The sequence below is a fragment of the Syngnathus scovelli genome, chromosome 20, assembly GCF_024217435.2.
Source record: "Syngnathus scovelli strain Florida chromosome 20, RoL_Ssco_1.2, whole genome shotgun sequence".
Lineage (NCBI taxonomy): Eukaryota > Metazoa > Chordata > Actinopteri > Syngnathiformes > Syngnathidae > Syngnathus > Syngnathus scovelli.
In genome coordinates, this window is record NC_090866.1 from 6052197 (window position 1) to 6075832 (window position 23636).

A 23636-nucleotide genomic window follows, 5' to 3' on the forward strand; every position below is an offset into this window, starting at 1 on the left:
ATTCAAAGTCAAAAAATAAATTACATAACTTGATTTTGTTTTAGGTTCAAATTAACAGCAAAGAAAATTCAAATGTAGAGTAAAAACAATACAAGATTAAATTCATTCACATTAGTCCTTTTAATACTTACAAAACATGGTAGATAACAGTTTGCAGTCAACTAATTGAAACCCTTTACCATCAAAGACAAAGTGCTCTTGAGAAAAAAAAAAGATTTCCACAGGCCAACAGAAGAAAAAAACAAAAAAAAGGCTTTTAAAAACCTTCTCGTGTGTTAAAATGCAGTAATTTACATAGCCTTTTGATTCAACAACGAAGACACACACAAAAAATTACAAGCGGTGGTGGAAGTCGTGACAAATGAATCTACATTCAGCAGGTCAATTAATGCTCTCCGGTGTCTACATACCCAAAACACCTGATTGGGACTAGTGAGCAACATTGCGTATTCATAAAGGTCCTCAACCATAGCCGCAAACCAGGGGAAAAAAATTCAAGTTAGAAACATACCATATGTGGTGAGGGAGGTAGGGAGACAAATTAATGGTTGGCTCTTGATAATTTTCCATTTTGGCATAATCCAAGCAAACAAATTTTATAGAAATACTTAAAAAATTTTGGAGTAATGAATTATATGGTCGAATTTTTTTTTTTTTTTTTTCTGCGAGCTAAAAATATTTGAGTAGTTTCACACACAGTACAGTACATCACTGCTCACTTAGGATGGGAAGAAACCAAATGGAGCAGTTTTGCCCTCACGTGTGTGTGGGCAAGTAGATTGACTCAATTTTGCATTGATGTCTGCTGATGACAAAACATGTTGATATTTGTTTAAATTTGATTGTTTGAAAAGACCCAAATTGCTTTCCAATTTAGAATATTCTTTTTAAAAATCCCTATCTTTTGAAATGTACTGAAAATGTCCCTGCCTTTTGCAACCCTGACACACAAAAAAAGACAAAACACGGGCACATCAGGTGTGGTTCCACAGCAACACGGCCTGAGGTCCTAGTTCAATGTTCTTATTAGTCAGAGTCTGAATCGGGGTCCAGCTCCATCTCTATGTCTATCCAAGACTGCCGCTTGGCACTGGGGAAGTCCTTACCCAAGGAGCCTCGCGTGCGCGGCCGCGATGCTCCACAACCAACAGCATCCTCAGAGGTCGCTGCCCTATGACCAACAGCATCCCCCAAGGTTGCTACGGGCTCGCTCTTGCGAGGCCGCCCTCTCCTGCGTTGAGCCGGCTGTTTCTTACGGCTGTTCGGGATGAACATTATGTCCTTCTCTGGTTTTGTTTTACTTTTCAGGATTCTTTGGGTTTTTCGAGGTCTGCCTCTAGGCCGCCGCGTTGGTAACGGACTCGAATTGGAGAGTGGTATCATCTGTTCCCTGGAATACACGGTCAGTTTTTGAACGGGACTGTCCTGGTCCACGTCCGTAGGTGATGCTCGGTCCAGGGAGTCGGTTAAGTCATTGTTAGAAGAGTTGGTAGACGTAACGTCGGCATCCTGTTTGGGGTTCATGAGCATGAGCGTGTAGATGCCTTGAGCTGCTGGTACAAGAAGCGAGCACATCATTGGAACAGAAATGCATAATTGGTCATAGACGTGTGAACTTACCAGGTTTCATGGACGAAGGCAGGATGAGTCTGCCTGTCTTGGAGCGAATTAGAGGGATGGCAAATCGTTGTGCGGGTGGAGGAGTCTTGTTGCATTTGTTGGGTTGAGCGGGAGGCGATTTATTGTGTTGGACAGGCTTTTGGGGAGCGGGAGATGGAAGTGACGGTGCTTCAAGCTGGTGTGTTGGGTCTACAGGTGGCGGCGTTGGTGGAAGGAGCTGAGGCTTTGGTGTCGGTGGCGCGGCTAAGACTGGGGAAGGCGGACTGGTGGTGGTGGCGTCTTTGGCAGGCTCCTCTTTTGATTGGTACAGACGCATGAAGAAAGGCTTTGCTTTGGAGCTGCCTTTGTACTTCAAGCTACTGAAAACCATGCTCAAATTGCGTTTGATCAGGTCTTCAGGCTTACCTAAAAACAAAAAAAGACTTCACCGTTTTACATTTTTGGTTTGTTTGCTTGTTTTGTTTTTAACTTTGCAATGCAATAGAAGCAGCACCCACCAGACAAGGAAGACAATTTCTTCACGTGAAGCGCCTGGATCTGGGCCAGCTTCTTCTTCCTCTCCAGCAGGCCCTCAGAGAAGAACTTCAGCATTTGGATTTCCCTCAAAGCCTAAGAGTCACACATAAGTAACGAGCTTAAAATAAATTGTCAAAATACTGCCACCATTTAATGAGACATTTTCAGTACACACACACGTCCTAAGTAACAAATGCCCTAACACCAACCAGTGAGAGAAGGTGCAGTCTGGAACCTCCATCTTGGCCGAGCACCTTCTGCAGCTCGTCAAAAAGCGCACGGTGCTCTATGCGGCGTTGCTTCTCGATGACGGAGTGGTTCCTGCGCTTCTTCGTTCTGGACTCATTGGGGTTGTCCGTGCACAGTACAGGTGGCTTGTATTGGGCCACTAGCTGTTTGGAGTCCTCAATGCTCTCAATGTCTATGATGGAGTCCACCTACACGCAAGATAGGGCACTTTCTTTAAAAAAAAAAAAAAAAAATGGGGGCGGGGACAGGACACACACGTTTGTTAAGCTTTTAAAGGTTTTACTCACGTCACTGTCTGCGCTGTCATCACTCATACTGGATTCGCAATCTGACGAAGAACTCAGGTGCTCGTCTTTTATTGCCTGGCTTCCATTAATGTCCGACGCCATTACAGAGCCATTAGATGTCCCCTCCTGAGCAGCTTGACTTTTGGGTTCGTTTGGACCCGCTGGCTTTGGTAAACAAATGAGGCTAAAACCCCCCGGTAAGTTGACGCTGGAAAGGTTTTTGTCCTTCTCGCCCTGGTATGATGGCGGGCAGATTCTGAAGGTGTAGGTGCCGCTCTGGCTCAAAAAGCTGGGCGTCTTCAGCGAGGGCGACACAGTGAGTGAGACTGGCGAGCGGGGTGTCCGCTGGAAAGGGTTGATGGCGGTGAGGGGGGCCAACTGCCTCGATGGTGGACTTTCGGGTTCTTTTTTCACACATGGTTGCTTTAACAATTGAACTGAGGGAGCACAATTAGGAATTAAGCAGATACATTTAAGGTAGCATTCATTTACATAATTAGTTCTATTCATTTTCAATTGGCAGTCAAAAAGTAAGAAAGTGATTTCTTAATTCAAATGGTTTTTTTTTACGATTTTGATTGCCAATTGAAAATTTACAGAACAAAGATTTTTGATACATTAAAAAAATGAACATACAAAGCCGAGGATGGGTCTGGACATCATTGATGCTCTTTGCCGACATCACCAAGGGTAGCAATCTGCCAGTAGCCATCGAGTTTTGATGAGCAGGTTTTGCATTCTCTAAGTTTTGATTGGCAGGCTTTTCGTTAACTTTGTGCACGCTGGTGGCAGTAGCGGTCTGGTCCACCCTGCGAGTAAGGTCTGCACGCAGCTGCAGCCTACCCGTAGCGTATGCTGCTAGTCGATTGGCTGGGTGGAGTGCACCCATGCTGCCTAGCAACAGGTTAACATAATTGTAGCTTTTGCCATTCACCTGTTTACGGAAAACAAAAAACATGTCAGAAAACCAAAACAACCTGACAGATATTTGACCTAAATATTCCACAAAAACAAGGCCCAAAAATGTAATTAATCCTTACATCACAGGTGTCAAACTCAAGGCCCGAGGGCCAGATACGGCACATTATTTCATGTGGCCCGCGAAGATAAATTGTGCATCAAATTCGTGTCATTACTAGAATTGTAAATTGTCTTCACTTTTAATAATATCTTTTTTTTTTCAAATATTTGACCAGTTTTTACTCGTCTGATTTGAAAACGAGTTATTTGGCAGTTTGTTTTGTAGCTTTTACTGTATATAATATGAGGTGCTCATACATTTATTTGGGTTGACAGTCATAATGGCCCTCCGAAAGAAACTATGACTACAATGCGGCCCACGAAAAAAATTTGTTTGACACCCCTGCCTTACATGGTAATGAAGTTCAAAAATATCATTGACAAATTTAAATGGAATGTATTTTGTGTAAAATATAATGAATAATATTATGAATCTAAAATTTGAAAAGAAAAAAGAAAAAAAAATAAATCACACCCAACCAGTAACATACATGTTCCCGAGTCTAACCTGTATGAGTTCAGAGGCTTGTTGGCCAACTGGTTTGGTTCTGGCCACCATCAGTCCAGCGGGCAACACACCAGCCAGGAAGGGCTTGACTTCTGAGTGCTGCACGGACTGCTCGGGGTCTTCTCCCGCCTTATTGTAGCTATGCTCGATTCCATCGCGAATTTTTGACGGTCGACTAACACGTACCTGGAGGACACATAATGTCATTTCCTATCCTACACCACAGACTGGTCACAAAGCAGGTTGCGTTTTCCCGTCTCTGGGTACAACCATTAAAACCAACGTGGAGGCTGATCCACAAGTCTTTCGTCTGACAAAACATACTAAATCATCTCGCAGTTATTTATGCAACTTTGCTCCTGTTATTTGGGATCTCAGTAAGGCACATAAAACTCACTCTATAGGTGAGGTGGGACCCACTGGGCTTTTGGATAAAGATCTTGGTGACAGGATGGATGAGATACGGTCCAATGCTGAAGGGCTCTGAGAGTTTATCCTGATGAAGGCGCCTGCACAAAGTCTCCAAGATCATTTCTTGGTCTTCCTCCCAGTTACATACTGATTGGATCTCAATTTGTTTTTTAGCCATCTTCTCTTTGGATACCAAGTTTTCTGCAAAGGAAACACAGGAATTATTGTCAACTTATAAGCATGTCAAATTAAAATCAGGCGATATCATAATGGTTCTTACCTTGCTTTTTGGGCTCACTGGTGGGCCGGCTCTGCTTGATGGAGTTGGTGGCCAGGGATGGTATGTAATCAAGTTTGTTTTGAGACGGTGGCTTGCTGTTGAAGGCGCGAACCCGCGCGCACGTCAGGAAGCTCTCCAAATACTTGTACACAGGATCCTTCTCTTCTTCTTGAATCTGCAATTACAGATTTATGTTTCTCATTTACAGGAAACTTCCATTTACTCATTATTTTTCTATCTATCTGTTCATTGATACCTGTTGGCTGGGAGGTGCCTTATACGGTTTGAGAGGCGCCTTATACGGCTCGAGAGGCTTTGCAGGGGGCACACATTGGCTTTTGGGTTGAAAGAGGGGATCTTGATCTGTGTCTAAACAATTGCGATTCCACAGTTTTTTCGTCTTTGAGGTGGAACACTGCTTATACACCAGAGCGGTGCCTGCTGGCAGAAAACACAAGAGGATTTTTTTTTTTTTAAATATGTTTTTTAATATTTGAGGCTCTTTTGAAATATTTGAAAATCTTACCAGCGGTCGCTTTATCTTGCAATAGACCATCCTGTGTCGTCTGCTTGGTGCACGTACAGCCAAACATGCAGGCGGGCTGGCGGCAGTGGAGCGGCCCCACGACAGGATAAAGAAGGCTGAAGCATACGCAGCCTAGTCGGCAGAACTCTTGTCCGCATTTCGTTCTTGCGGCCTTCCTGGCTGAATGCGGGGGCGATTTCTCAGTCTGCTGTTGCAGCTTCTAATTAAAAAGCAGGAGGAAAACAAGATTTGAAGGTCTTTCATGGTGGAAATGCTTGACCTACATATAACTAATTCTGTTTATTATCATGTATTGTATATCATGTATGGTACCTCTTTGGTTAGCATCACAGCTAGCGAGGTTGAGACCCTTTCGGAGGTCAGTTGAGTTCGTGAGCAACCCTGGCTGACGACGTCGTCTTCCATCTCAAGCAGTTTCTGCTGGGCGACTGATGATATCAGCTGAGAAGTCTGCGCCGGTCTGACCGCACGGGGATAGGAAAATGTCCCATTACAAAAAATATGGTTTATCGTATTGATTTTCACCATTAACCTTTCATTTAAGTCTATCAAGACTTGACCAGTGCTAATAAGGAGCAGCTTACTTCTCACAAAATTACTTTTACAAAAGGAAACCGCTCTCAAGTTGTTACCTGTGTGGACGAGAAGCACTACTGGAAGCGGCCGTGGTCGCCAGGTGTGGCGGCGGCGATGTCAATGCAGCATAGAGCAGCGGCTTAAAGGAGAGCGGGCAGGGCCTGTTGTTGATGTCAGCAATGGTGGGCTTGCGGTGCTTGAGGGCACTGTCCAGCGTCTTTACGTAGCTGGCGCTCTTGGATGGCAGCCGGTAGGCCACGGGGGCCTCGGGGCCGGCGGAGAAGGCGGCGGCGCGCGCGCTGATATGCTGGGCCTCGCTCTCCAGGTATGCGTCCAGCATGTTGCTGCAGAAGGCCGACATGTTCTTCTGGGAGCCTGGAACAAAAGAAATTAAATGACAATGAGTTCATATTTGCAAGCCAGTAACTCGCTCAGAAGACGATAGAAGCCGCCTCACCATCGCATGGCTGCTTGCTATGAACAAACTTGTTTTTCCAACCCTTTATTTTGGTCATGTCACTTGTTTTTCCTGTTCGGGAGATGAAAGCCAAACCCTCACCTGCAAGGCAAACACTCTGCTTTTAGCTCCCGATGTCACAAGGTTGCATAAACTACAAGGGCAGGGAAATTTATTTAGTAGCTTGTAGTTCAAAGCCTGTCCCTTCCACTAAAAAAATAAAATAATAAAATGCTGCAAACAAAAAGGAAGCTAGTTTACAAAACTACAGTCAGTGTTGCCAATTTAGCAATGTGTTAGCTGGGCTGAGTGCCGACTTACTGTCACCATCCTGCGCTGGGAGGCTGAGGGGTGGCAGTGGCAGGCGAACCCCCAAGTAGAGCAGGTCAATGGGCATACTGGGATCCAGAGAGCTCAACTTCAAGCCCACTGAAACAGAACACAATAAACGTTAGACTTTATTCTGATAATGTCACTGTAATTGTCCAAGTGCATCCGCTCACCTTCCTGCAGGACAGGGTGGATCACCTGTCTGTACTTGGCCACTTTGAGGTCCTCTAGTAAGATGGCCTCCAGGCGAACAATCTTCTCCTCAGTCGTCTCTGCAGTCGCCTCCTCTGTAATATGTCAAATGATTAGACTTGCGAGGTGACAAACAAATTGTTAGAACAGCTGTAAAACAACACTTTTGTACCAGTTTCCATTGATTGCACGGGAGTCATCAAGGAGGAATCAGGCGAGACCGGCGTAGACTTATAGGATGGCTCGGCTCGGATGTGACTCTCCAGAGCTTCCTGTGATATGGAAAAGATCAGTTTAAAGGTATATGGACATGACTATAGACCACACTCAAGGACACATCTGGTATAATGCAATGTTTTTTTTGTTTTGTTTTTTTACACATATACACAAGTGTGATCTCGGTTTACAAATGACCCATTTCACACAATGAATTCAGTTTTAGCATGGCCTCAAAATGCTCGGTTTAATTTTTTTTTTTATACCACTGTCATGTATTTCAACTATTTTTGTTTGTTGCTCTAACATAACTCTCAATATGTTTTCGTAAAAAGTGAAATATATCTCATTTGTATGGTACTTTTATGAACACCCAGATGCTTAACAAAAGGCGCTCACAAAACATAAAAGTGCAAAAAATAAACAAAGGCACAGGTCCCAACCAGACAGTGTTAGTGTTAACCACAACAGTAGACGTGAAACTTTGCGTAGGTTTCACGTTTGGAGCATTAGTTGATGACATTCAAAGAGAAGCTTTGTGGTCTAACGTTTCCTTGTGAATCACCTTCCCTTTCTTGCATTTACCATGCAGTCTTCCCCTCATGTGACTACACAGCCTTGTTTATGTTTACCATGGAAACCGCGAGCCCAAAATGGCTGCCACATTTCACAATGCAAGGTTATATTGTCTATAATAAATCTGAATTTATTTTTGACACAAATATTTATAGTAGAGTAATGTCTATTTTTGTAATGAATTGATGCATGTTCACATTCTATAACTGATAACTCTGTTACAATTAAAAAAATATATACATTGTTTGTATTATATAGTACACATAAAACTGATGACTGGAAAAAATGGGAGATTGTGCAGTTGAATAATAATCTGTTATTACTTTGATTACATTTGATTATGTTTTGGAAATGAAACATTTAAAAAAACAAGACAAATAGAATGAAAGTAGTATTTACCCTGGTGGCGAATGAAACAAAGGTGAGGCCCTCGACTTCATCCAATTCAGACTCAGCAGAGACACTCGCTGCCGCAGACAACGACGCCGCCAGATTCGATCTTCCCTTCAATCTGCTCCAGCGGCCGTTCCTGTTGCACCTACCAAAGGTTCTCGGGACCGAGGCCACAGATACTTTTGGGGTTTCGATGAGGGGCCGTTTGCTGGGCGACTCGTCGTTATCGATGTCACCATTTTGCTCAGTGTGGTCGTAAGTCGAGTCATGGCTGTAAGGTTAGAAAAGCACAAATCGATCCAGTACGTAATTGGTGATAGTGTTTAGCACACACCTTCAAAGAAACAAACTTAATGTTTTTCCGGAACCCTCAACAAATTTATGGATTATCTATTACATTGTAGTAGCTTAATCTTGCTCCTTGGCTAAAGGTAAATGTTTACAAAGGTTTCCCAAAACTACCTTTCGTCCAGAGGTTTGCTTCCTGGTTGCTCCTCATGTGGTCCCATGTTACCCCGGAGCATCTCCATTGAGACGCTGCGCAAGCGGGGTTCGTCCCGGTCCTCCCTGAAGCCCTTGGCGAAAGGATTGTGGTTGATCTTCAGCTGTGTGACGAGAAAATTCTGGTAGGTGGTCACTGCCATGAATTCTGTCTGCGGGAAGGTGAACGTCAAGCTTTCCGGTCCCATGACCGGTGGTGTGACGTCATCATTGAGCAGGGGGATGACGTGGAGTTGGGGGATGTAGCGATGCATTGAGGTGAGGACAATGTGGCCCTCCAAGTCTTTGGGGTTGTTGGTCACTTTCAGTTTATAGAAGGACAGCATGCAGCCCATCAGGTCTGAGCCGCTGCACGGCGAGTAGTGGTGGGTAAAGGCCCGTACCATAACCTGGGCCTGATACTCTGCCGGCCCCACCACCTCCCACTTGGGCGAGTTCCAGCGATACTTGTACTTATCCGACGGTACAATGGAGAGCATTAGGCTGTAGTGCCGCTCCGGGTCCAGTCCAGTCAGGCGATAGCGGCAGTACGGGAACATGCGGCGGCCCGGCTTGGTGAGGATCATCTCCGTGCCACAGTTGTGGAACTGCTTCCACACGCGGTCGTTCTCCAGCGTCACGCTCACGCCTTTGCACGTCAGCGTGTTAGGGTACTCATTGCCCGCGTTCGGGTTCCCAAAATCCACTACCGTTGATTTCATGATGCTCGCAGCATATGCTGGAGAGTCCGATGCCGACACAATGTGCGAAGCGGCTGGGCTCGTCCCAGAAATGGTGGGTAGCGCCACGGCGGGTTTTGCTGGACTGGCCTCAGCGGGGGAGTGGAGCGCTGTCACACCGTCACCATTACTCGCCATAGAGATGCCGCTGGTGGGAGAAGGAGGCGTGGAGGAAGGGACGGCGGTGACGGGATCTGAAGTGGGGACGCTAGCCGTGGGTCCCTCCTCAACATCCTGGTCCTCCATTGTTGTGGGTTGAGGCTGTGTCGCGGGCATTACTGATGGCTCACTTCATCCTATTAGAAAATAACATACAGATTAGGGCAGAAACATGACCAGTCATGCTCCCTGCTTTCACACTCTGTTCCCAGCCCATTTGCCTGAAATTTAAGTTTTGATCTCGTTTTGATGTAAAATATGCGTGCATGGAATCAAAATGAATCATTTAACTTTGAAATATAGTGAGCTAAGAATTGAAGGGTCTTTTATTGGAGAGATACATCTTTGAAGGAAACGCCACAGTCACCTCACTGAATTGAAACACTTAAACTTGTCAAATTGTATTACAATCCATGTATCAAGATAATGGATGTACCGAGTGGTTTTATATTGACTGTTTTCCTTTCATTCCTTTTATGAAATGAATGAAAATTCATAGGTCCGTATTGCTGTGTAGAATCTTTACATCTCCAAGGCCATCCCTTTTGAGTTAGCCGAGCCATTTACAAGGCATTTTCAACACTTTAGATCGGTCAGTAATGTGTAGAAATATCATACTATTGTGACCTGGTTTATCAGATTCCACCCAATAAATCACTCACCACTAAAAATGTATTCCTAATTTATTACTCACTACGTGTTTAAAAACGTGGGAGTATCCATGTAAAAACAGTTTAATAGAATGTATTAATTGTTGCAAGACCATTTAATTTTCCTTTACATGACATTTAAAATTAGAACTTTTAATATAGGCAACTTTAATGATTTTAAAAAAGGGTGGTGGAGGTTGCGGTGCCAAAATGCAAAAGAGTAGTTAAGAGTACGAGTACAGAAAAACAACAATACATTGGCAGCATTGTTTGTTACGAGTTTAAGAGAATAGGTTCATAACCTTTGACAATCTTTCGCAAATGACAATATTTGAGAACGTGAGCAGGTTTAACACATTACTGCCTCACACCCAACTAAACATCGGTGACACACAACCATAGGACGTCACGCATGAGTGTTTTAAAACGTTTTGGCCGCTTCTTGTTCGGTCCGACACTAACGAAAGTGGACTTTGACTTTCCCGCTGCAAGTGGGACATCGTCGGCGTGACCGACCAATGGCAGCTCGGTGTCTCCGCGTGGAGGACATGGCTGATCAAGGATCCCGTGCTCTTGCAACTCGGAATAAATCAAATAAAAACGCCACCACGTTTATATCACGTTAACGTGTGGAATTAAAAACGATATTAAATTCAATTAACGTCGGGTTTAGTGGGATGGGGGAGGACAACGCCATAAAGCTACACACAACAACACACAGAGGTGTTAATCGCTATCAAAAGGCACGTCGCCACGATGTGTACTCCGTCAAATGCTGTCTTATATCGGCTTGAATGTTAGTAATGTCGAAAAGACGCGCTAAATGATGAAATACTGAGTGGGAAACAAGAGAGAGGGGTGTCGAGAGAGGGGGCTTAGGCAGGCCGCCACTCACCAACTTGGAAAAGTTGCAGTTTCCTCAAACGCCTCACCTCGCCGCTCCGGCAGGGCCGCCTCGTGCGTGGCCTCGGTGGCGGCCGTGTAAACCAATGTGTGGTGTCGGAGGGAGGACACAAACACTCCTAAACTGTTGCTCCGTCGAGGCAAAGTGGCAAATAATGGAGGCCGGAGGAAGCCACGCCAAAAGATCTTTCTCGCCCTCTTGCATCGATCGACCCAGCGCGCGTACACGCCGACGAGCCAAGAAGGCGCATGCACAGTATCCCCCCTCCTTCTGCTTACCCCATCCCCCGGCCTTCTCCTCCACCAATCGCGTGATCCTCGCTTAGACAGCGTGAGGAAAGCGGGATATTTTTTTTCTTTCTTCCGCCTTTCGATGTAAATAAACAAAAAAACTCTGAGAAGTTGTCGACAAAATGTTTACCGAGACTTATTTGTCGTCGCAGTGGTTACTACCTGTTCAGACTTGGCGACGCACGTACATATGCGCTCACAACAAACGTTGGGAAGTGAAGCTGTGACGTCACACATTGGCGCCATGGCTCCCCGGTAGCCAATGAATGCCCTTCTTCTTCTTCACCCGAACTCAACCGAAGTCGTTAAAATGTTAAACCCGAACATGTTTTTAATACAATAGAGAATAATAATGGTGATATACCCGACATAAATTGTGTGCGGTACAAAATGAGCCTTTCGGCAAGAGGCGACTTTTTGCGATTTAAATAAGGCGACAGTGGTTCGCCATTGGTCGAGTGACTTGGTTGAGACAAAATGGCGGCTATCGTACACAGTAGACTACAATATGCAAAAAGTGTCAACATGCTGCGATAATACATTTTTTTGACAACAAAAAAGCAACCGCTCAATCGTTCCAACACTTAAAAAATTCAAGAGTCGACTAATGTTCTCACTTTTCAAAATCAATGTTTTTGTGGCTTTGTTTTGATAAAATGGCAAACTGTGTCAGTAAATTTTGGAACCAGTTTCAGATAACAAAATAAAATAAGCATTTGTACTCTGACCAATATTTTTTAGGAAGAACTAAGCGATCAGTGCAGTTAACACTTGTTTTTTGAGCATTAACTAATCATTACAATTTTAAAATGAATGATGATCATTTAAATCAATGAAAATTTAACATGATCTGTGAAGTAAACATGTATAATTGAACTCTATGAACTTTGCTGGAGGCACATTTAATTGTTGCAATTGTAAAATAAATGCAAATAAAGTAGTTTATATTCACTTAGCACAAGTCCAAACGAAATGACTTCAAAGAAAGAAACTACTTTTTACACAAGTTCTTGATAGTGAACAAGCTTTTTCCGAGCCCAAACACATAGGGACTGATGGATGTGTAAGATGTTGAAATAAAGAACTCCAGTTCCACCCAAAAGGGAAAGTCAGTGGCGTTGAAAGTCATTTGAAAAAACAAATAGAGAGTCCAGTCAACCAGAAACAACACCATTGCTGCCAGGACTGCAATGGTGCTCCGGTGGAGCCTTCGAACGTTACGCTTTCTCTCATTCTGGTCCGAGCCACTTACACTACCGATGGGTTTCACTGCTGTCCTCGGGCCGAGCAACACGACGACAATGAGGGAACTTGTAACCGTGACAACGGCCAGAGGCAGCAGGTAGCACAACAGGATGAAGGTGTACTTGTATAGGCGGTTAACTGTCGGACAGTGGTTGCTGCTACATAGAAAGAAGTCCGGCGAGCAACCTGTGTGATTCCATGTATGGTTTCCCATGAGATTCCCCGTCGGGCCTTGCAAGTTCATGACAAAAATGGGGGAACTCAGGAGAATGGAGATACCAACGCAAAGGCAAATTGTCGTCCAAGCGGCATGGATGTTATCCAGGTAGATGGGAAGGTTGACCCTTTTGACGGCATCTCTCAGCTTCTGGTAGCGGTAGACGCTGATGAGGACGGTGAACAAGATGCTGCCCATTTCCCCGAACACTGTCAAGAACTTCAGCGAGCGGCACAACCATGCATCAGAGACGGCGTAAGACTTCTGAAGAATGACAATGTCGTAAATGTTGACGATGAGAATTTCCTCCAGGTTGGCCGTGGCCAGTCCCAAAAGAAGCAACTCAAACGTCTTGACCGAGGAGACCCTGGTCTGAATGATGAAGAAGATGAGATAAACATTACCTGTAAGGCCTACGCAAGAAATGATGACTCTTAGAGCCACGAGGTGGGAAGAAAATTCTAGCATCGTTGAACGGAAGTGAGATCTGTGTGTGATTTTGAAAGATTCCTCCTCTATACAGCCAAGACCAAACACTCTTGTTATGGAGTCCTCAGGGATGCTGCCAACTTGCCGATTGGCTGATCGGCTGTGCTCATCATGCTGTACAAATGTCAAAACAAAAAGAGTTTTTAATCAGAGAAGGAACAAATTGTGTTGGACCTTAGAGGTTTACTCCTTTTTTTCCTATAATGTGTATTTTGAATGATGAGCCTAACAGTGGAAAAGCCATAATGGGACACAGGGGTCTCGTGATGTTGACAGAGCACCAGTTCATGTTTCAGCTTGTCTCTTTTTCCTCTGCTAGCGCATCGTCTATTCGTTAGCGCAACTGAACTCCCTGCTTCCTGAATCAGCTTAATGGTGAATCCCACTGTGTGCGTGCATGTATGTGTGTGAGCGTGATAAAGTATAAGCCCTACACTGGCAGTAAATGGGGAAAGGAGAACGTCAGGGATGGAGCTTTCGGCAGCTTAGCTTCCGATAATTATCAATCAAGAGCCAGAAGAAATCAAATGATATTTTTGTTATGTTAAGCTCATTTATCTTGCGCCAAACATTTACATCTCCAGCAACAGATTGAACACAAACGGTGCAACAACACATGTAGAGACACAATATAACAGTACTCAGTCATTTTTTTCTTTGTCCCCTGTGAAGAACGACTAATATTACTGCCGTACTGATGAGCAGAGACGAGTTCAGCCATCTCCATGAACGGTACATATCTGTCTTGTACTGTTACCAGTTGGCCCAGAAAGAGCAGTACAATTAGGTTGGTAATATTATGGTTTGCCATTTTCCACTATTAAAGCACACGTGATTTTTTTTTTTTTTTTTTGGGGGGGGGGGGGTCTGATACAATTTCCAAACACAAATAAAAGGTGAGTAAGTGACGGGAGGTTAAACTTAATGTAATATGGACACAGGTGGATCGTGTCCAGTGACGTCACAGTGAACCCTCTCCTGCAAAGTTACCAGGGCGGGTCTCGCATAGGCGTGCGTGCGCGACGTGCGCCTGCCCCACGGTATACAGTCACGCGTGGATACCCCTTTAAAAGCCTCACTATGTTGCCATCACATGCTCCGGCAGCACGCACGAGTAGGATGTAGACGTTTCTTCTTGTCCTCCTCTTTCTTCTCCTTCTGCTTCTTCACCTCCGCTTCTTTTTAAATATTAGGAGAAAAGCCAGAAATCATCCACCAGCTTGCAGACTTTTCCATTCGGATTCCGGTTGAGCCTCGTTTGTTTCGCTGTCTGCTGCCTGGGCTGTTGTTTCGCACGCTGGCAGGAGGCGGCTGCGCCAAGCGTGAAGCTCCGTGCACTACAAGCCAGTCGAGCTGGCCGAGCAGGGCTTGGCGGTTACGGGGTGGTGGAAGTGGTGGAGGCGCTTGTGACCGGAGATCCGACTCGTGGGGAAAAACCGAGTTGGAACGATCGATCGAAAGAGTGAGCGAGCGATCAGGCGGAAAAGGACTCGTTGGATCGGATTATTGGGAAGCGGTGCCCCCGACCGGCTGGACCATCGCACCAGCGAGCTTGAAACGGCTGCGTGGCTCAACTCCATCGCGGTAAGTCCTCCGGTATCATCCCCACTCGTCGCGGGCCTTTTAACAAATTAATGTCTCGGGGACATTTTCAGACTCATAAGCCTGTTATATTATTAACAGTATGAATGCAAGTCGTGGTGGGAAAAGAGATTCCCAGGGAGTGGTAGTCTAGGACTTGTTTGTTATCCCATTGCACCCCCACCATCACCACCACCAGCAGCAGCTCCATACACACACGCACACACACACACACGCACGCACACGCACACATTTTCCCCCACCGGTAAAGTGCAAGGCAAACAATGTAGTCATAGAGCGAAATTAGGCCAATTAGTCTGTACAATCCCATAAAAGACGGTCGGAAATGCAGCGGGAGTCCATAGTGTAGCCCACAGGACTAATTATTGGATTAATTTACCTTTTACATGGCCAGAAAAAGGCACTGTTGTGCTGTAAAAGTCAAAAGTCAAGGGTATAGAAATGGACAAAAAAAAAAAAAAAAAAAAACAAGCACTAAGTGTCAAAAGAATAAAACACAATGGAGTCTTGTAGTAAATGCACAAATGTACATGCATGCTGAAAAAACATTGTGGCTAAGCGTTCATTTACTGCATCATTTGAGTTTTTACTGGCCCTTAACTGATCCAAGTACCATAAAACTCAAGTATCAAAGCTATAAAATGGGGGCGAAAAACATTCGAACTTTCGGTCTTGGAATCCATTTATGTTAGTTGAGCTACATGGTTGGATTTATTGTGCCTTTTTACAGGACCAAAATATGAAGTGTAAAACTACAAAACGGAAGCAATATTGAAACCTTGTAGTAATTGAGTCAAGCTCAAACATGACTAATCATTAGGTGTATCGTACACTTTCTAGAACCCCCAAGTCTTTTCCTTGACTGCAAAATTAAAGTGGCTAGAAAAATGGTCTTTTGAGCTATAAAGCAATTTATTATTTGAACTTAATGTACCCATCCACATCTAAAAAATCCAAATATTATAAACTGTAAAACTTGAGTGTCAAGGGTTCTTGCATAGTGGTGGGGTGGGGGAGTGACTCAAGTATGACATTGGGGCCCGTATTAGCCACGCCCCCGGTCCCAAAATCAGGACTCGCGGGGTACATAAAAACAATGCATTAAAGCGCAACAGTAGGTCCATGGCCACGCACACTCGCAGGTAGACCGGTGCCATGACAACGCGCAACAAACATTGTGAGACCCTCGAGAGTATTTTTAATGTTCTAATATGTATTTAAAGCCTGTGTGAGTGTGCATAATTATAGACCAAATGAATTGCCATGATCCCTAACCCATAAACGCTAGTAGTTGACAATTAGGTCATAAGTGCAATGAGCTCACAAGGGGGATGATGGCATCATGACATCACCGATAAATCGGCTGGTGAGCGCATACAGTGCTCCAAGTGTTTTTATGACATGTTTTCACTCGCCTATCCACAAGGGAACGATAAAAATGTCTGTACTCTAAATGCAAAAATCAATATACAGATTTTTTTAAATACACATAGATCCGCTTTTAAGATCATAATTACTGTAAATATGAGATACAATCCCTCTGATCTTTAACTCACGTCATCAAGAGTCCTGTACTATTTGTAGCAGTTTTTTATTAAAAATATTTAATTCATTCATTTCCTGTTGTTACGCGAACATTAAGCTTGATTTATTCCTTTTTGCAAAATACTCATCTCAAATTCTTTTGCCCCAATGAAATGCTTTTAGTCCATTGCAGCCCTCCCAAAACACCAAAATTCATTTGTTTCTTATTGCTGCTAAATTCTGTTGGTTGTCTGTTAAAAGGACAAGTCTGCGTTTGAATTCAGTTTGCGTTCCATTGTCAAAATATTATGCCTTGTATGGTTATGACAATCAAACAATAATTTGCCTATCAATTGGGTGGAAGTCCACAAATGCGCTGTAATTTAGGATAGTTTGCTTCAGGAAACCAAACACTCGTCCACGCGCACCTCCCCAGCCATTCCATTTCGGGGGGGCCGTGCCATCATCGCACCAGTCCGGCTTTCTCGCCTCGCCTCGCTCTCCCCGTCACCCTCCTCCTCCCCGCACCCTCCACTCCGTCAAGCAGTAGGAAGTGCGGCGGTAAGTTGTCGCCTCGATCTTGGTCGTCGCCAACTTATTCCGATTGGAGGGGTGAGAAAGCAGAGGATAATTTGTCGAAAATGTCATGTTTATTTGTCGAGAGGGGGAGGGAGGGGCCGCGCGAGGGAATCTACCGGAGCTGTCGACTCGGTTAGCGAGGCGCTCGATCGTGTCCGCCGCCGTGCCGTTGATGAGAAAATGCGATCGGATCGGATCGGGGAGGGAGGAAAGCAGGGAGGGGGTGCCTTTTATTTTGCCTCTGTCCGCGCACCCCCACCCCAAACACACAAGTACACTTCTTCTTACCTCACCTCCCTCCCCCAGCCCATATTTAGAGCCTTTTCACATGGGTAAGCTAGTACGTCAGACTTTACTGTATTCCATCCTTCTGACACATACATGCATGCACATATGGATGTGTGCATGCATGTAGAGTAAATGTGCCTGTGGTGCATTCAAGTGTGTGTGTGTAGGGACTTGGAATTCTTTACAAGCTTTTTTAATCTCTCAGAACCTTGAACACACCAAGCTATCTGTTTGTCATTGGATGACATACAGTACAACACGCAAAAAAATAAATAAATTTGTCCGCTTTCAGTGTTAATGCATGCAAGGTACTTGTAGACTGCAATAATGGGAAAAAAATGGAGCGTCTTGAAAAAGTTAAAATGGAGAAAAGCGTCTAAGGATCATTTTAACGCTCATGACTTGATGCCACGCTTAACATCGGTCCTGCTTCGAAGCGCCGCTTTGGCCCATTGCCCGAGCCGTTTAACATCTGTTGTACTGCGAAACTTTGGCGGTGGGAATTGGCCGACGTCAATTTCACGATATATATTAGTGATTATGTTCTTAGTGAGAATGAGGTGATGATTTGTAAAGTATGTTAAGCACCTGAAGGCCACCTGGGATTTTTTTTTTACCCTCATTGGTGTCAATCTGTATTTTGGATGTTTCCTATTGAACCGATCAACATTGAATTTGCATCAAGTGACTTCAAAATATGCTTTCAAGCTTTTACTCTCATGTAGAACTGCTTAAGTGAGGTCTCACAATATTAAACTTCCTCCTCTGTGCGTACCTGCTCACCCCTCCCCTCTCCTTGGCAACGTCATTCTCCTGAGTTTTGACCACTTTCCTGTCATGTTGCCACCTCCAGGCCACCTCCAGAAGCATGTGATGACCCACACCAAGCAGAAAGGTTCCCGCTGGGACCACCGCCCTCTGCAGCCACACGGCAGCACCATGGGCAGGGACCAGGCCGAGCGCACCCTCCGCTTCGGCCGGACTAAGAAGATCGGCGAGGTCATCCGACGAGAGAAAAATGACAAGGTGATGAAGGACAAGAGGGCCAAAGCAGAGGACAAGAAGTGGGACAGGAAATTGTATCCTCTGCGAGGGAGGCTGGGAGAGGGCATGAGGTGTCGTGTCCTCCTCACAAGGTTGGAGGAAAGCATCAGTAAGAAAGCTGAAGAGCGATCTCTCAAGTCCAAGAAAGGGAAGCTTGGCGAGGCCAAGTTGGCATCTAAGGTCAAATCAAGCGCTCACGTCTTACAACCCCGCAAGCGACGACTGGCCTCCCTAAATGCTGAGGCTGTCAACACACTTCTTCTGGAAAGAGCCACTGACCTCCAACCGGCAGCCAAGGTGGCCAAAAAACATCAGGAGGAGCCCATCAACAGAGGAGGTTCCCCAGATGAAAGGGCACCTCCAAAAGCCTCTCGAGGAACTGTCTCTAGACTGTCATCATCTCACAAATTTGACCAAATCCCCAAGAAGGTCAAGACAGCCAGGACCACCAAAGTAGACGGGAATCGGGCCTTGAGTTTGGAAATTCTGGACGTGCCGACACCGCGGCGACTGGCTGGACTCAATGCGGCCGCTCTACTGAAGTTGACCAGCTCGTCTGCTGCGTCTAAACAGCGAGTCAGAACCGCATCTACCACAACTACCATGTCAACCTGCAAGACTCCTGCCCAGATCCAGACCCTAAAACAGCCCCCCAAAGTGAAACACAAAGAGCGCTCTCAGAAGCTTAAAGAGGCTCCCGTCAAAGCTTCCCCCATGCACTGTTGCTGCGCAGCCTGCAAGGAGAAAGCCGGGTTTGAGCCCAAAGTGGAGTGGGAGTCTAGCACCCACGCTCTACCCAAGCCGGGCTACCAGTCCCGCAGCATGTTGGGCTACTCCCTCAAGAACGTGAAGGAAGAACAGCTGGAAACTGAGCTAAGCCCCTGCTACTGTTGTCCCCCTGAGGGTTCGATGGAGTACTGCCACCGGTTGGCCTTCTTCTTGGGCCACCCTGAGTCGGGCGACCGAGGTGCCATGGGCTCGGGCGGCACGCTTGTCAAACGCGAGTGCCTGGTGACCACGCCGTCCCTGACGCACTCCCACCCGGCACTCGCTCTCAGCCCCCACCCCTGCGTATGTTACTACGTCCACATCGCCCCCCACACTGCAACGTCGGGCACGCTCACCCCACGGCCTCTGAACTTTGCGCCACCTGCCTTGTGCTCCAACCGGACGATGGGTTCCAAGCCGCTGCCGCGTCCCCGCGTCACCCACACCCCTGGCTTGCCTCACCCGTCCTGCTGCAACTCTGTGACGTCACCATGTTACGGCGACGCCTACGGGATGAGCGGCTACGCATGCAGAGCCATGTCCCCTGTCACCAGCAGGGGGTGCTCTTTTGACGCGGGGTGCACCGGATGCTCACATGGCATCAAAACAGGTTTGTAAGCAAACAAACTCAAGGCCTACTGCACTTATCCAACGCTATACTGCTTCATCTGGGCTCAAATCTAGCTTGATAATGTTAACCCGAAACATGTTGTCAGAAGCTACGTGAGAACCACAACAATTGCTCATTTCAAGGACTCCATTGGCAATTAGCCCTTGACCTTGTGATAGCCTCGGCCAGCTCCATCCCCTTAAGACTTGAAAACCCCAAAGCGGATTTATCCCGGCAAACCTTGCTTCTAATTTGGTGAATCATGATAATGGAATTTCAAATACAGTCAACTGCACATTCAAAATGACAATCCCAAGGGTGCGAGTTTTACGATCAAGATAAACACAACAAGGCTACACAACGGCCTTGTGCAAGCCGACTCCCATTAGAGAGATGACTACTCGGGTCTACTGCACAAATAGGACCATATTCTCCTAAGGGGAGATATTAATTTAAGCATACTTTTCAAATGCGTGACTTTGCTGCCTTCCCTATTTTCCAGAAACTTACTCCTCTCCTCAAGGTGACCACAACCCCTCCATTCTGGTGCCGCCATCTTTGCCTCTCTCCAACTGCCCTTTATCCAGCGTGCCCACTTCCACCCAGACTGCTAACCCCCACCTGCCATCCCGGGCCCGGCTAAAAGCGTCCGCCAACCACCCGTCCGGTGCCTCCGACAGAGATCAAAATGCCGAGCCGAGATCCCCACAACAAAAGCGAATCGGTCGCAGACGAGCCACCAACGGATGGCGGCCTGTGGGGGACCCCACAGAGAAGGAGGTCTTCATTGCGGTGAGATTAACACACACAAAATGGTAATATCACTTTGGGGGCAATTTTTGACAATTTCTGTTTTTGCGGCGCCAGGGGGAGGACGAGATGGCGCTCAGGCAGTGCTACGAGGGCGTGGAGAGGGACGGTGAGGTGATCCGTATCCGAGACACGGTGCTGCTGCGCTCGGGCCCCAGGAAGAAATCTCTCCCTTACGTGGCCAAGATATCCGCCCTGTGGGAGGATCCCAAAAGCGGTACGAGGGAAACCAAGGGTTGATGGACAGAGTGTCAAGGTTGCTGACGACACTATGTGTGTTTTTATTGGTCGCCTCAGGGGAGCTGATGATGAGTCTTTTCTGGTACTACCGACCGGAGCACACGCAGGGGGGGCGAGACCCCAGCACACACTGTGAGGTGAGATTACACTACATCATGATACCTCAAAACAAATTGGTCCAAAAAAAAAAAATTCTCCTTTTCAGAACGAGATCTTTGCCTCTCGACATCAGGACGAGAACAGCGTAGCTTGCATTGAAGACAGATGCTACGTCCTCCCACTAGCCCAGTACTGTAGGTGAGGGACAACAAGCATGACGCAGCAATTTTGCAGCAGGCTGTCCCAATACATTTGTCCATATGTTGAACCCGAGAATGTTATCATATTTTGTGTTTGATTTTATGAACACAGATATTGTGCCTTGATGAAGCGTCGTTCCGAAGGCGCCCTCCCCGGCGACGGCGGCAGTAGCGTGGTGCCCTGCTGCCTGGATTTTACACCGCCCTCCCACCGCTGTGTGCCCACAGACGTGGACCCCGAGCTGGTCTACCTCTGCCGACACGTCTACGACTTCCGCTACGGACGCATACTCAAGAATCTGCAGTAGGAAGGGAATCTGTGGCGACAACATTCACTTAAGCGGCACATGTCTAGTTATTAAGTCAACGTTTACGCTACAGCGCCAATGCTAATGTTGTTACACGTGTGAGCCCTTTAGCCAGCTGAAGAGGTTACGGTCAAATCCTCGTACGTCTCTTTCAGCTCGCTTGTATTTTCTGCTTCCATCAAATCTGATTTTTCTGCTTCCTCCCCCTTCCACCATTGCGCCTTTGCCTACCAGGCATGCTGAACACCAGGCTGATCTGGGCGACTTTCTCTCAACTGCCCCCCCTTGCCCCCCATCCCCCAAAAGCACCTTAGCAGCATGTTTGTTCCGTTTGTAAGCCAGTGGCGAAAGTGCCAACACCGAGCCTCCGCTGAAGGAGGAGATAATCGACAGTTGGGTGTGTGTGTGCGTGCGGGAGTCGACAAGTGTTGTCACTGTGGATAAATGTGGGAATGTGTGATATGTGTGCCTGATTTTTTTTCCAGCGAGGCTTTCAGGCAATCAAACCAAACAAAAGCAGCTTTTTACAGAAAGCAAATCTTTCGGTACCGCTCACTTATTTTTTTCTGAATCAACACAACCTACAACATGTATGACCAAAGTCTATTCAAAATGTCTCTCTTGCTTCAACGAACATCTCCTGTAGGTCTTTTTTTTTCCTCCCTTTTAACTGCACATACTCCACATTAAAAAAATCTCACGGCACACTACCAAACAGAACTGTCACAAAAATACTGAAATAACGATGATGTCATCTCATTATATTTAGAGATTGACTTTTGCCCGAATGGCCCACTTGTCTTGGAGCTTTAGTACCTGCTTTGAAAGCCTTGTTAAAATTGCACTAAAACATTCCTTAAGATGTTATTGGGGTGGGGCACGAAGAGGGACGTCGTAACCGTAAACATGTCTGCTTTTGTTAATGTAAACAAAAATATTGTGAAGGGGTTGAGTAGTACTAGTTAGTTAATATAGAAAACCAGCGTTGGAGGGTGCATGAATCCAAATATTTGGCCCCAATCAGAGCCTGATCGTGTCGTATTGATCCCGATGAAGCCTATTTAAATTTACTTTCCTATGATAGCACATGCAATATATTTTTAGATGACTTTTTTTTTAAATTTCCCTCTCTGGGGTGTTAAAGCAACTTAATTGTATTTCATTTCATTTTCAACATGTTAAATTCCCCTTCTGAAAAAAAAGCTAAGTGTACATATTTAATCCAAGCACTGTTTGAATAGACACATAGTGTAGTATTTTTGCAAGATCTGTATTACTTATATTTAAGGTAAGGATATTTAAATGGAGTCAAGTGTAGAGGTCAATTTAACTTATTCGGGGGCATGCTATGTGAAATTGATGATCTGCTTTGATGAATGGAAATTGATTGATTGAAACTGATTAGTTTATACAGTAAAGATACCCCTCAGCCATTTTTTTTGTCACTTCACACAGCAATTGGTGTGAGTCATAACAAAAGCAGACTATAGTCCGCGCCAATGCTTCTCATGGACATATATTTTGATATATTTGGAAAATGTCTTGGGATGAACATAACGATGTTTAGATATTTTTGCAGTAGAGACGTGTCTATCAGATATTATTGTCGCTTTTTGTCGCACCCTGGAAAATCTCTTGAATTGATGTAACATCCCTACTGATTTTAATGTTGCATTGAAAGAATATTTATACATTTTAATGAAGTTCTTTGTGAAATTTCTCTGTCTGTGTTCTTTTTCCACCCAGGAATGCTCATAATTCTCGACAAAATTGGATCATATTTTCTCAGTCATTTTAGTGGAAACTGTTGTAAAAAAAAAAAAATCCCTATTAAGATATATTACAAGAAAATGTCTGGAGTGCCTGCCACGCATCAAGTTGGAAGCTCGGCAAAAGCACTAGATTTTAGATCTAGAATGGCTCCTGATACGGAACAAAAGGCTCTCTACGGCTATTCTAGAAATATTTGCCGCTCACCCTTCTAGAAGGGAAGCTGCATGTGATCAAAACAGGAAGTGTGCGATGTTTCCCCGTCGGCGAGATAAACGTGCATAAAGATCTCCACAGGAGGGCAGAAGTGAGACAGAAGTGTATTTGTATTAGTGTGGAACGGGGTCAGAACCCTTTGCTGCCTGTGTAAGGTCTCAAGGTCGCTATAGCTGCATCTGTTGAGGTTGCGAGTAAAAATGATTGCTGGCATCATGGCCACGCC

The 23636-nt window shown here is 45.5% G+C and overlaps 3 protein-coding genes across 11 annotated transcripts; 1 reads left to right on the top strand and 2 right to left on the bottom strand.

Moving 5' to 3' along the window:
• Positions 1-101: 101 nt before the first annotated feature.
• Positions 102-11687, bottom strand: magl (MAX dimerization protein MGA-like). Of its 5 annotated transcripts, none has more exons than XM_049757818.2 (20): positions 11564-11687; positions 8641-9694; positions 8185-8449; positions 7166-7265; positions 6975-7088; positions 6793-6900; positions 6472-6573; positions 6071-6389; positions 5751-5898; positions 5418-5637; positions 5148-5332; positions 4892-5066; positions 4598-4812; positions 4201-4386; positions 3309-3606; positions 2673-3109; positions 2346-2573; positions 2118-2229; positions 1621-2025; positions 102-1553 (listed from the first exon to the last, which is right to left on the bottom strand). In XM_049757818.2, the coding sequence occupies exons 2-20, from the start codon at positions 9672-9674 to the stop codon at positions 1027-1029; spliced, it is 5178 nt and encodes a 1725-aa protein (XP_049613775.1). In that variant the 5' UTR covers positions 9675-9694; positions 11564-11687; the 3' UTR covers positions 102-1026. The 5 variants fall into 5 exon arrangements, with proteins under 5 accessions (XP_049613775.1, XP_049613774.1, XP_049613777.1 ...); XM_049757817.2 differs by lacking the exon at positions 11564-11687 and adding an exon at positions 11140-11551; XM_049757820.2 differs by lacking the exon at positions 11564-11687 and adding an exon at positions 11103-11551 and having other exon boundaries at positions 5148-5329.
• On the bottom strand, positions 11676-13657 carry ora6 (olfactory receptor class A related 6). Its single transcript, XM_049757856.2, has one exon. It carries the CDS (start codon positions 13329-13331, stop codon positions 12393-12395), a length of 939 nt encoding a protein of 312 aa, XP_049613813.1. The 5' UTR covers positions 13332-13657; the 3' UTR covers positions 11676-12392.
• A 706-nt stretch (positions 13658-14363) lies between these two features.
• LOC125990118 (bromo adjacent homology domain-containing 1 protein) lies at positions 14364-23144 on the top strand. 5 transcript variants are annotated; one of them, XM_068649256.1, is made up of 8 exons: positions 14959-15774; positions 15805-17039; positions 18199-19767; positions 20270-20559; positions 20635-20794; positions 20875-20954; positions 21023-21114; positions 21229-23144. In XM_068649256.1, the coding sequence occupies exons 3-8, from the start codon at positions 18219-18221 to the stop codon at positions 21422-21424; spliced, it is 2367 nt and encodes a 788-aa protein (XP_068505357.1). In that variant the 5' UTR covers positions 14959-15774; positions 15805-17039; positions 18199-18218; the 3' UTR covers positions 21425-23144. The 5 variants fall into 5 exon arrangements, with proteins under 5 accessions (XP_049612821.1, XP_068505357.1, XP_049612823.1 ...); XM_049756864.2 differs by lacking the exons at positions 14959-15774; positions 15805-17039 and adding an exon at positions 14364-14936; XM_049756866.2 differs by having other exon boundaries at positions 14959-17090.
• Positions 23145-23636: the final 492 nt, after the last annotated feature.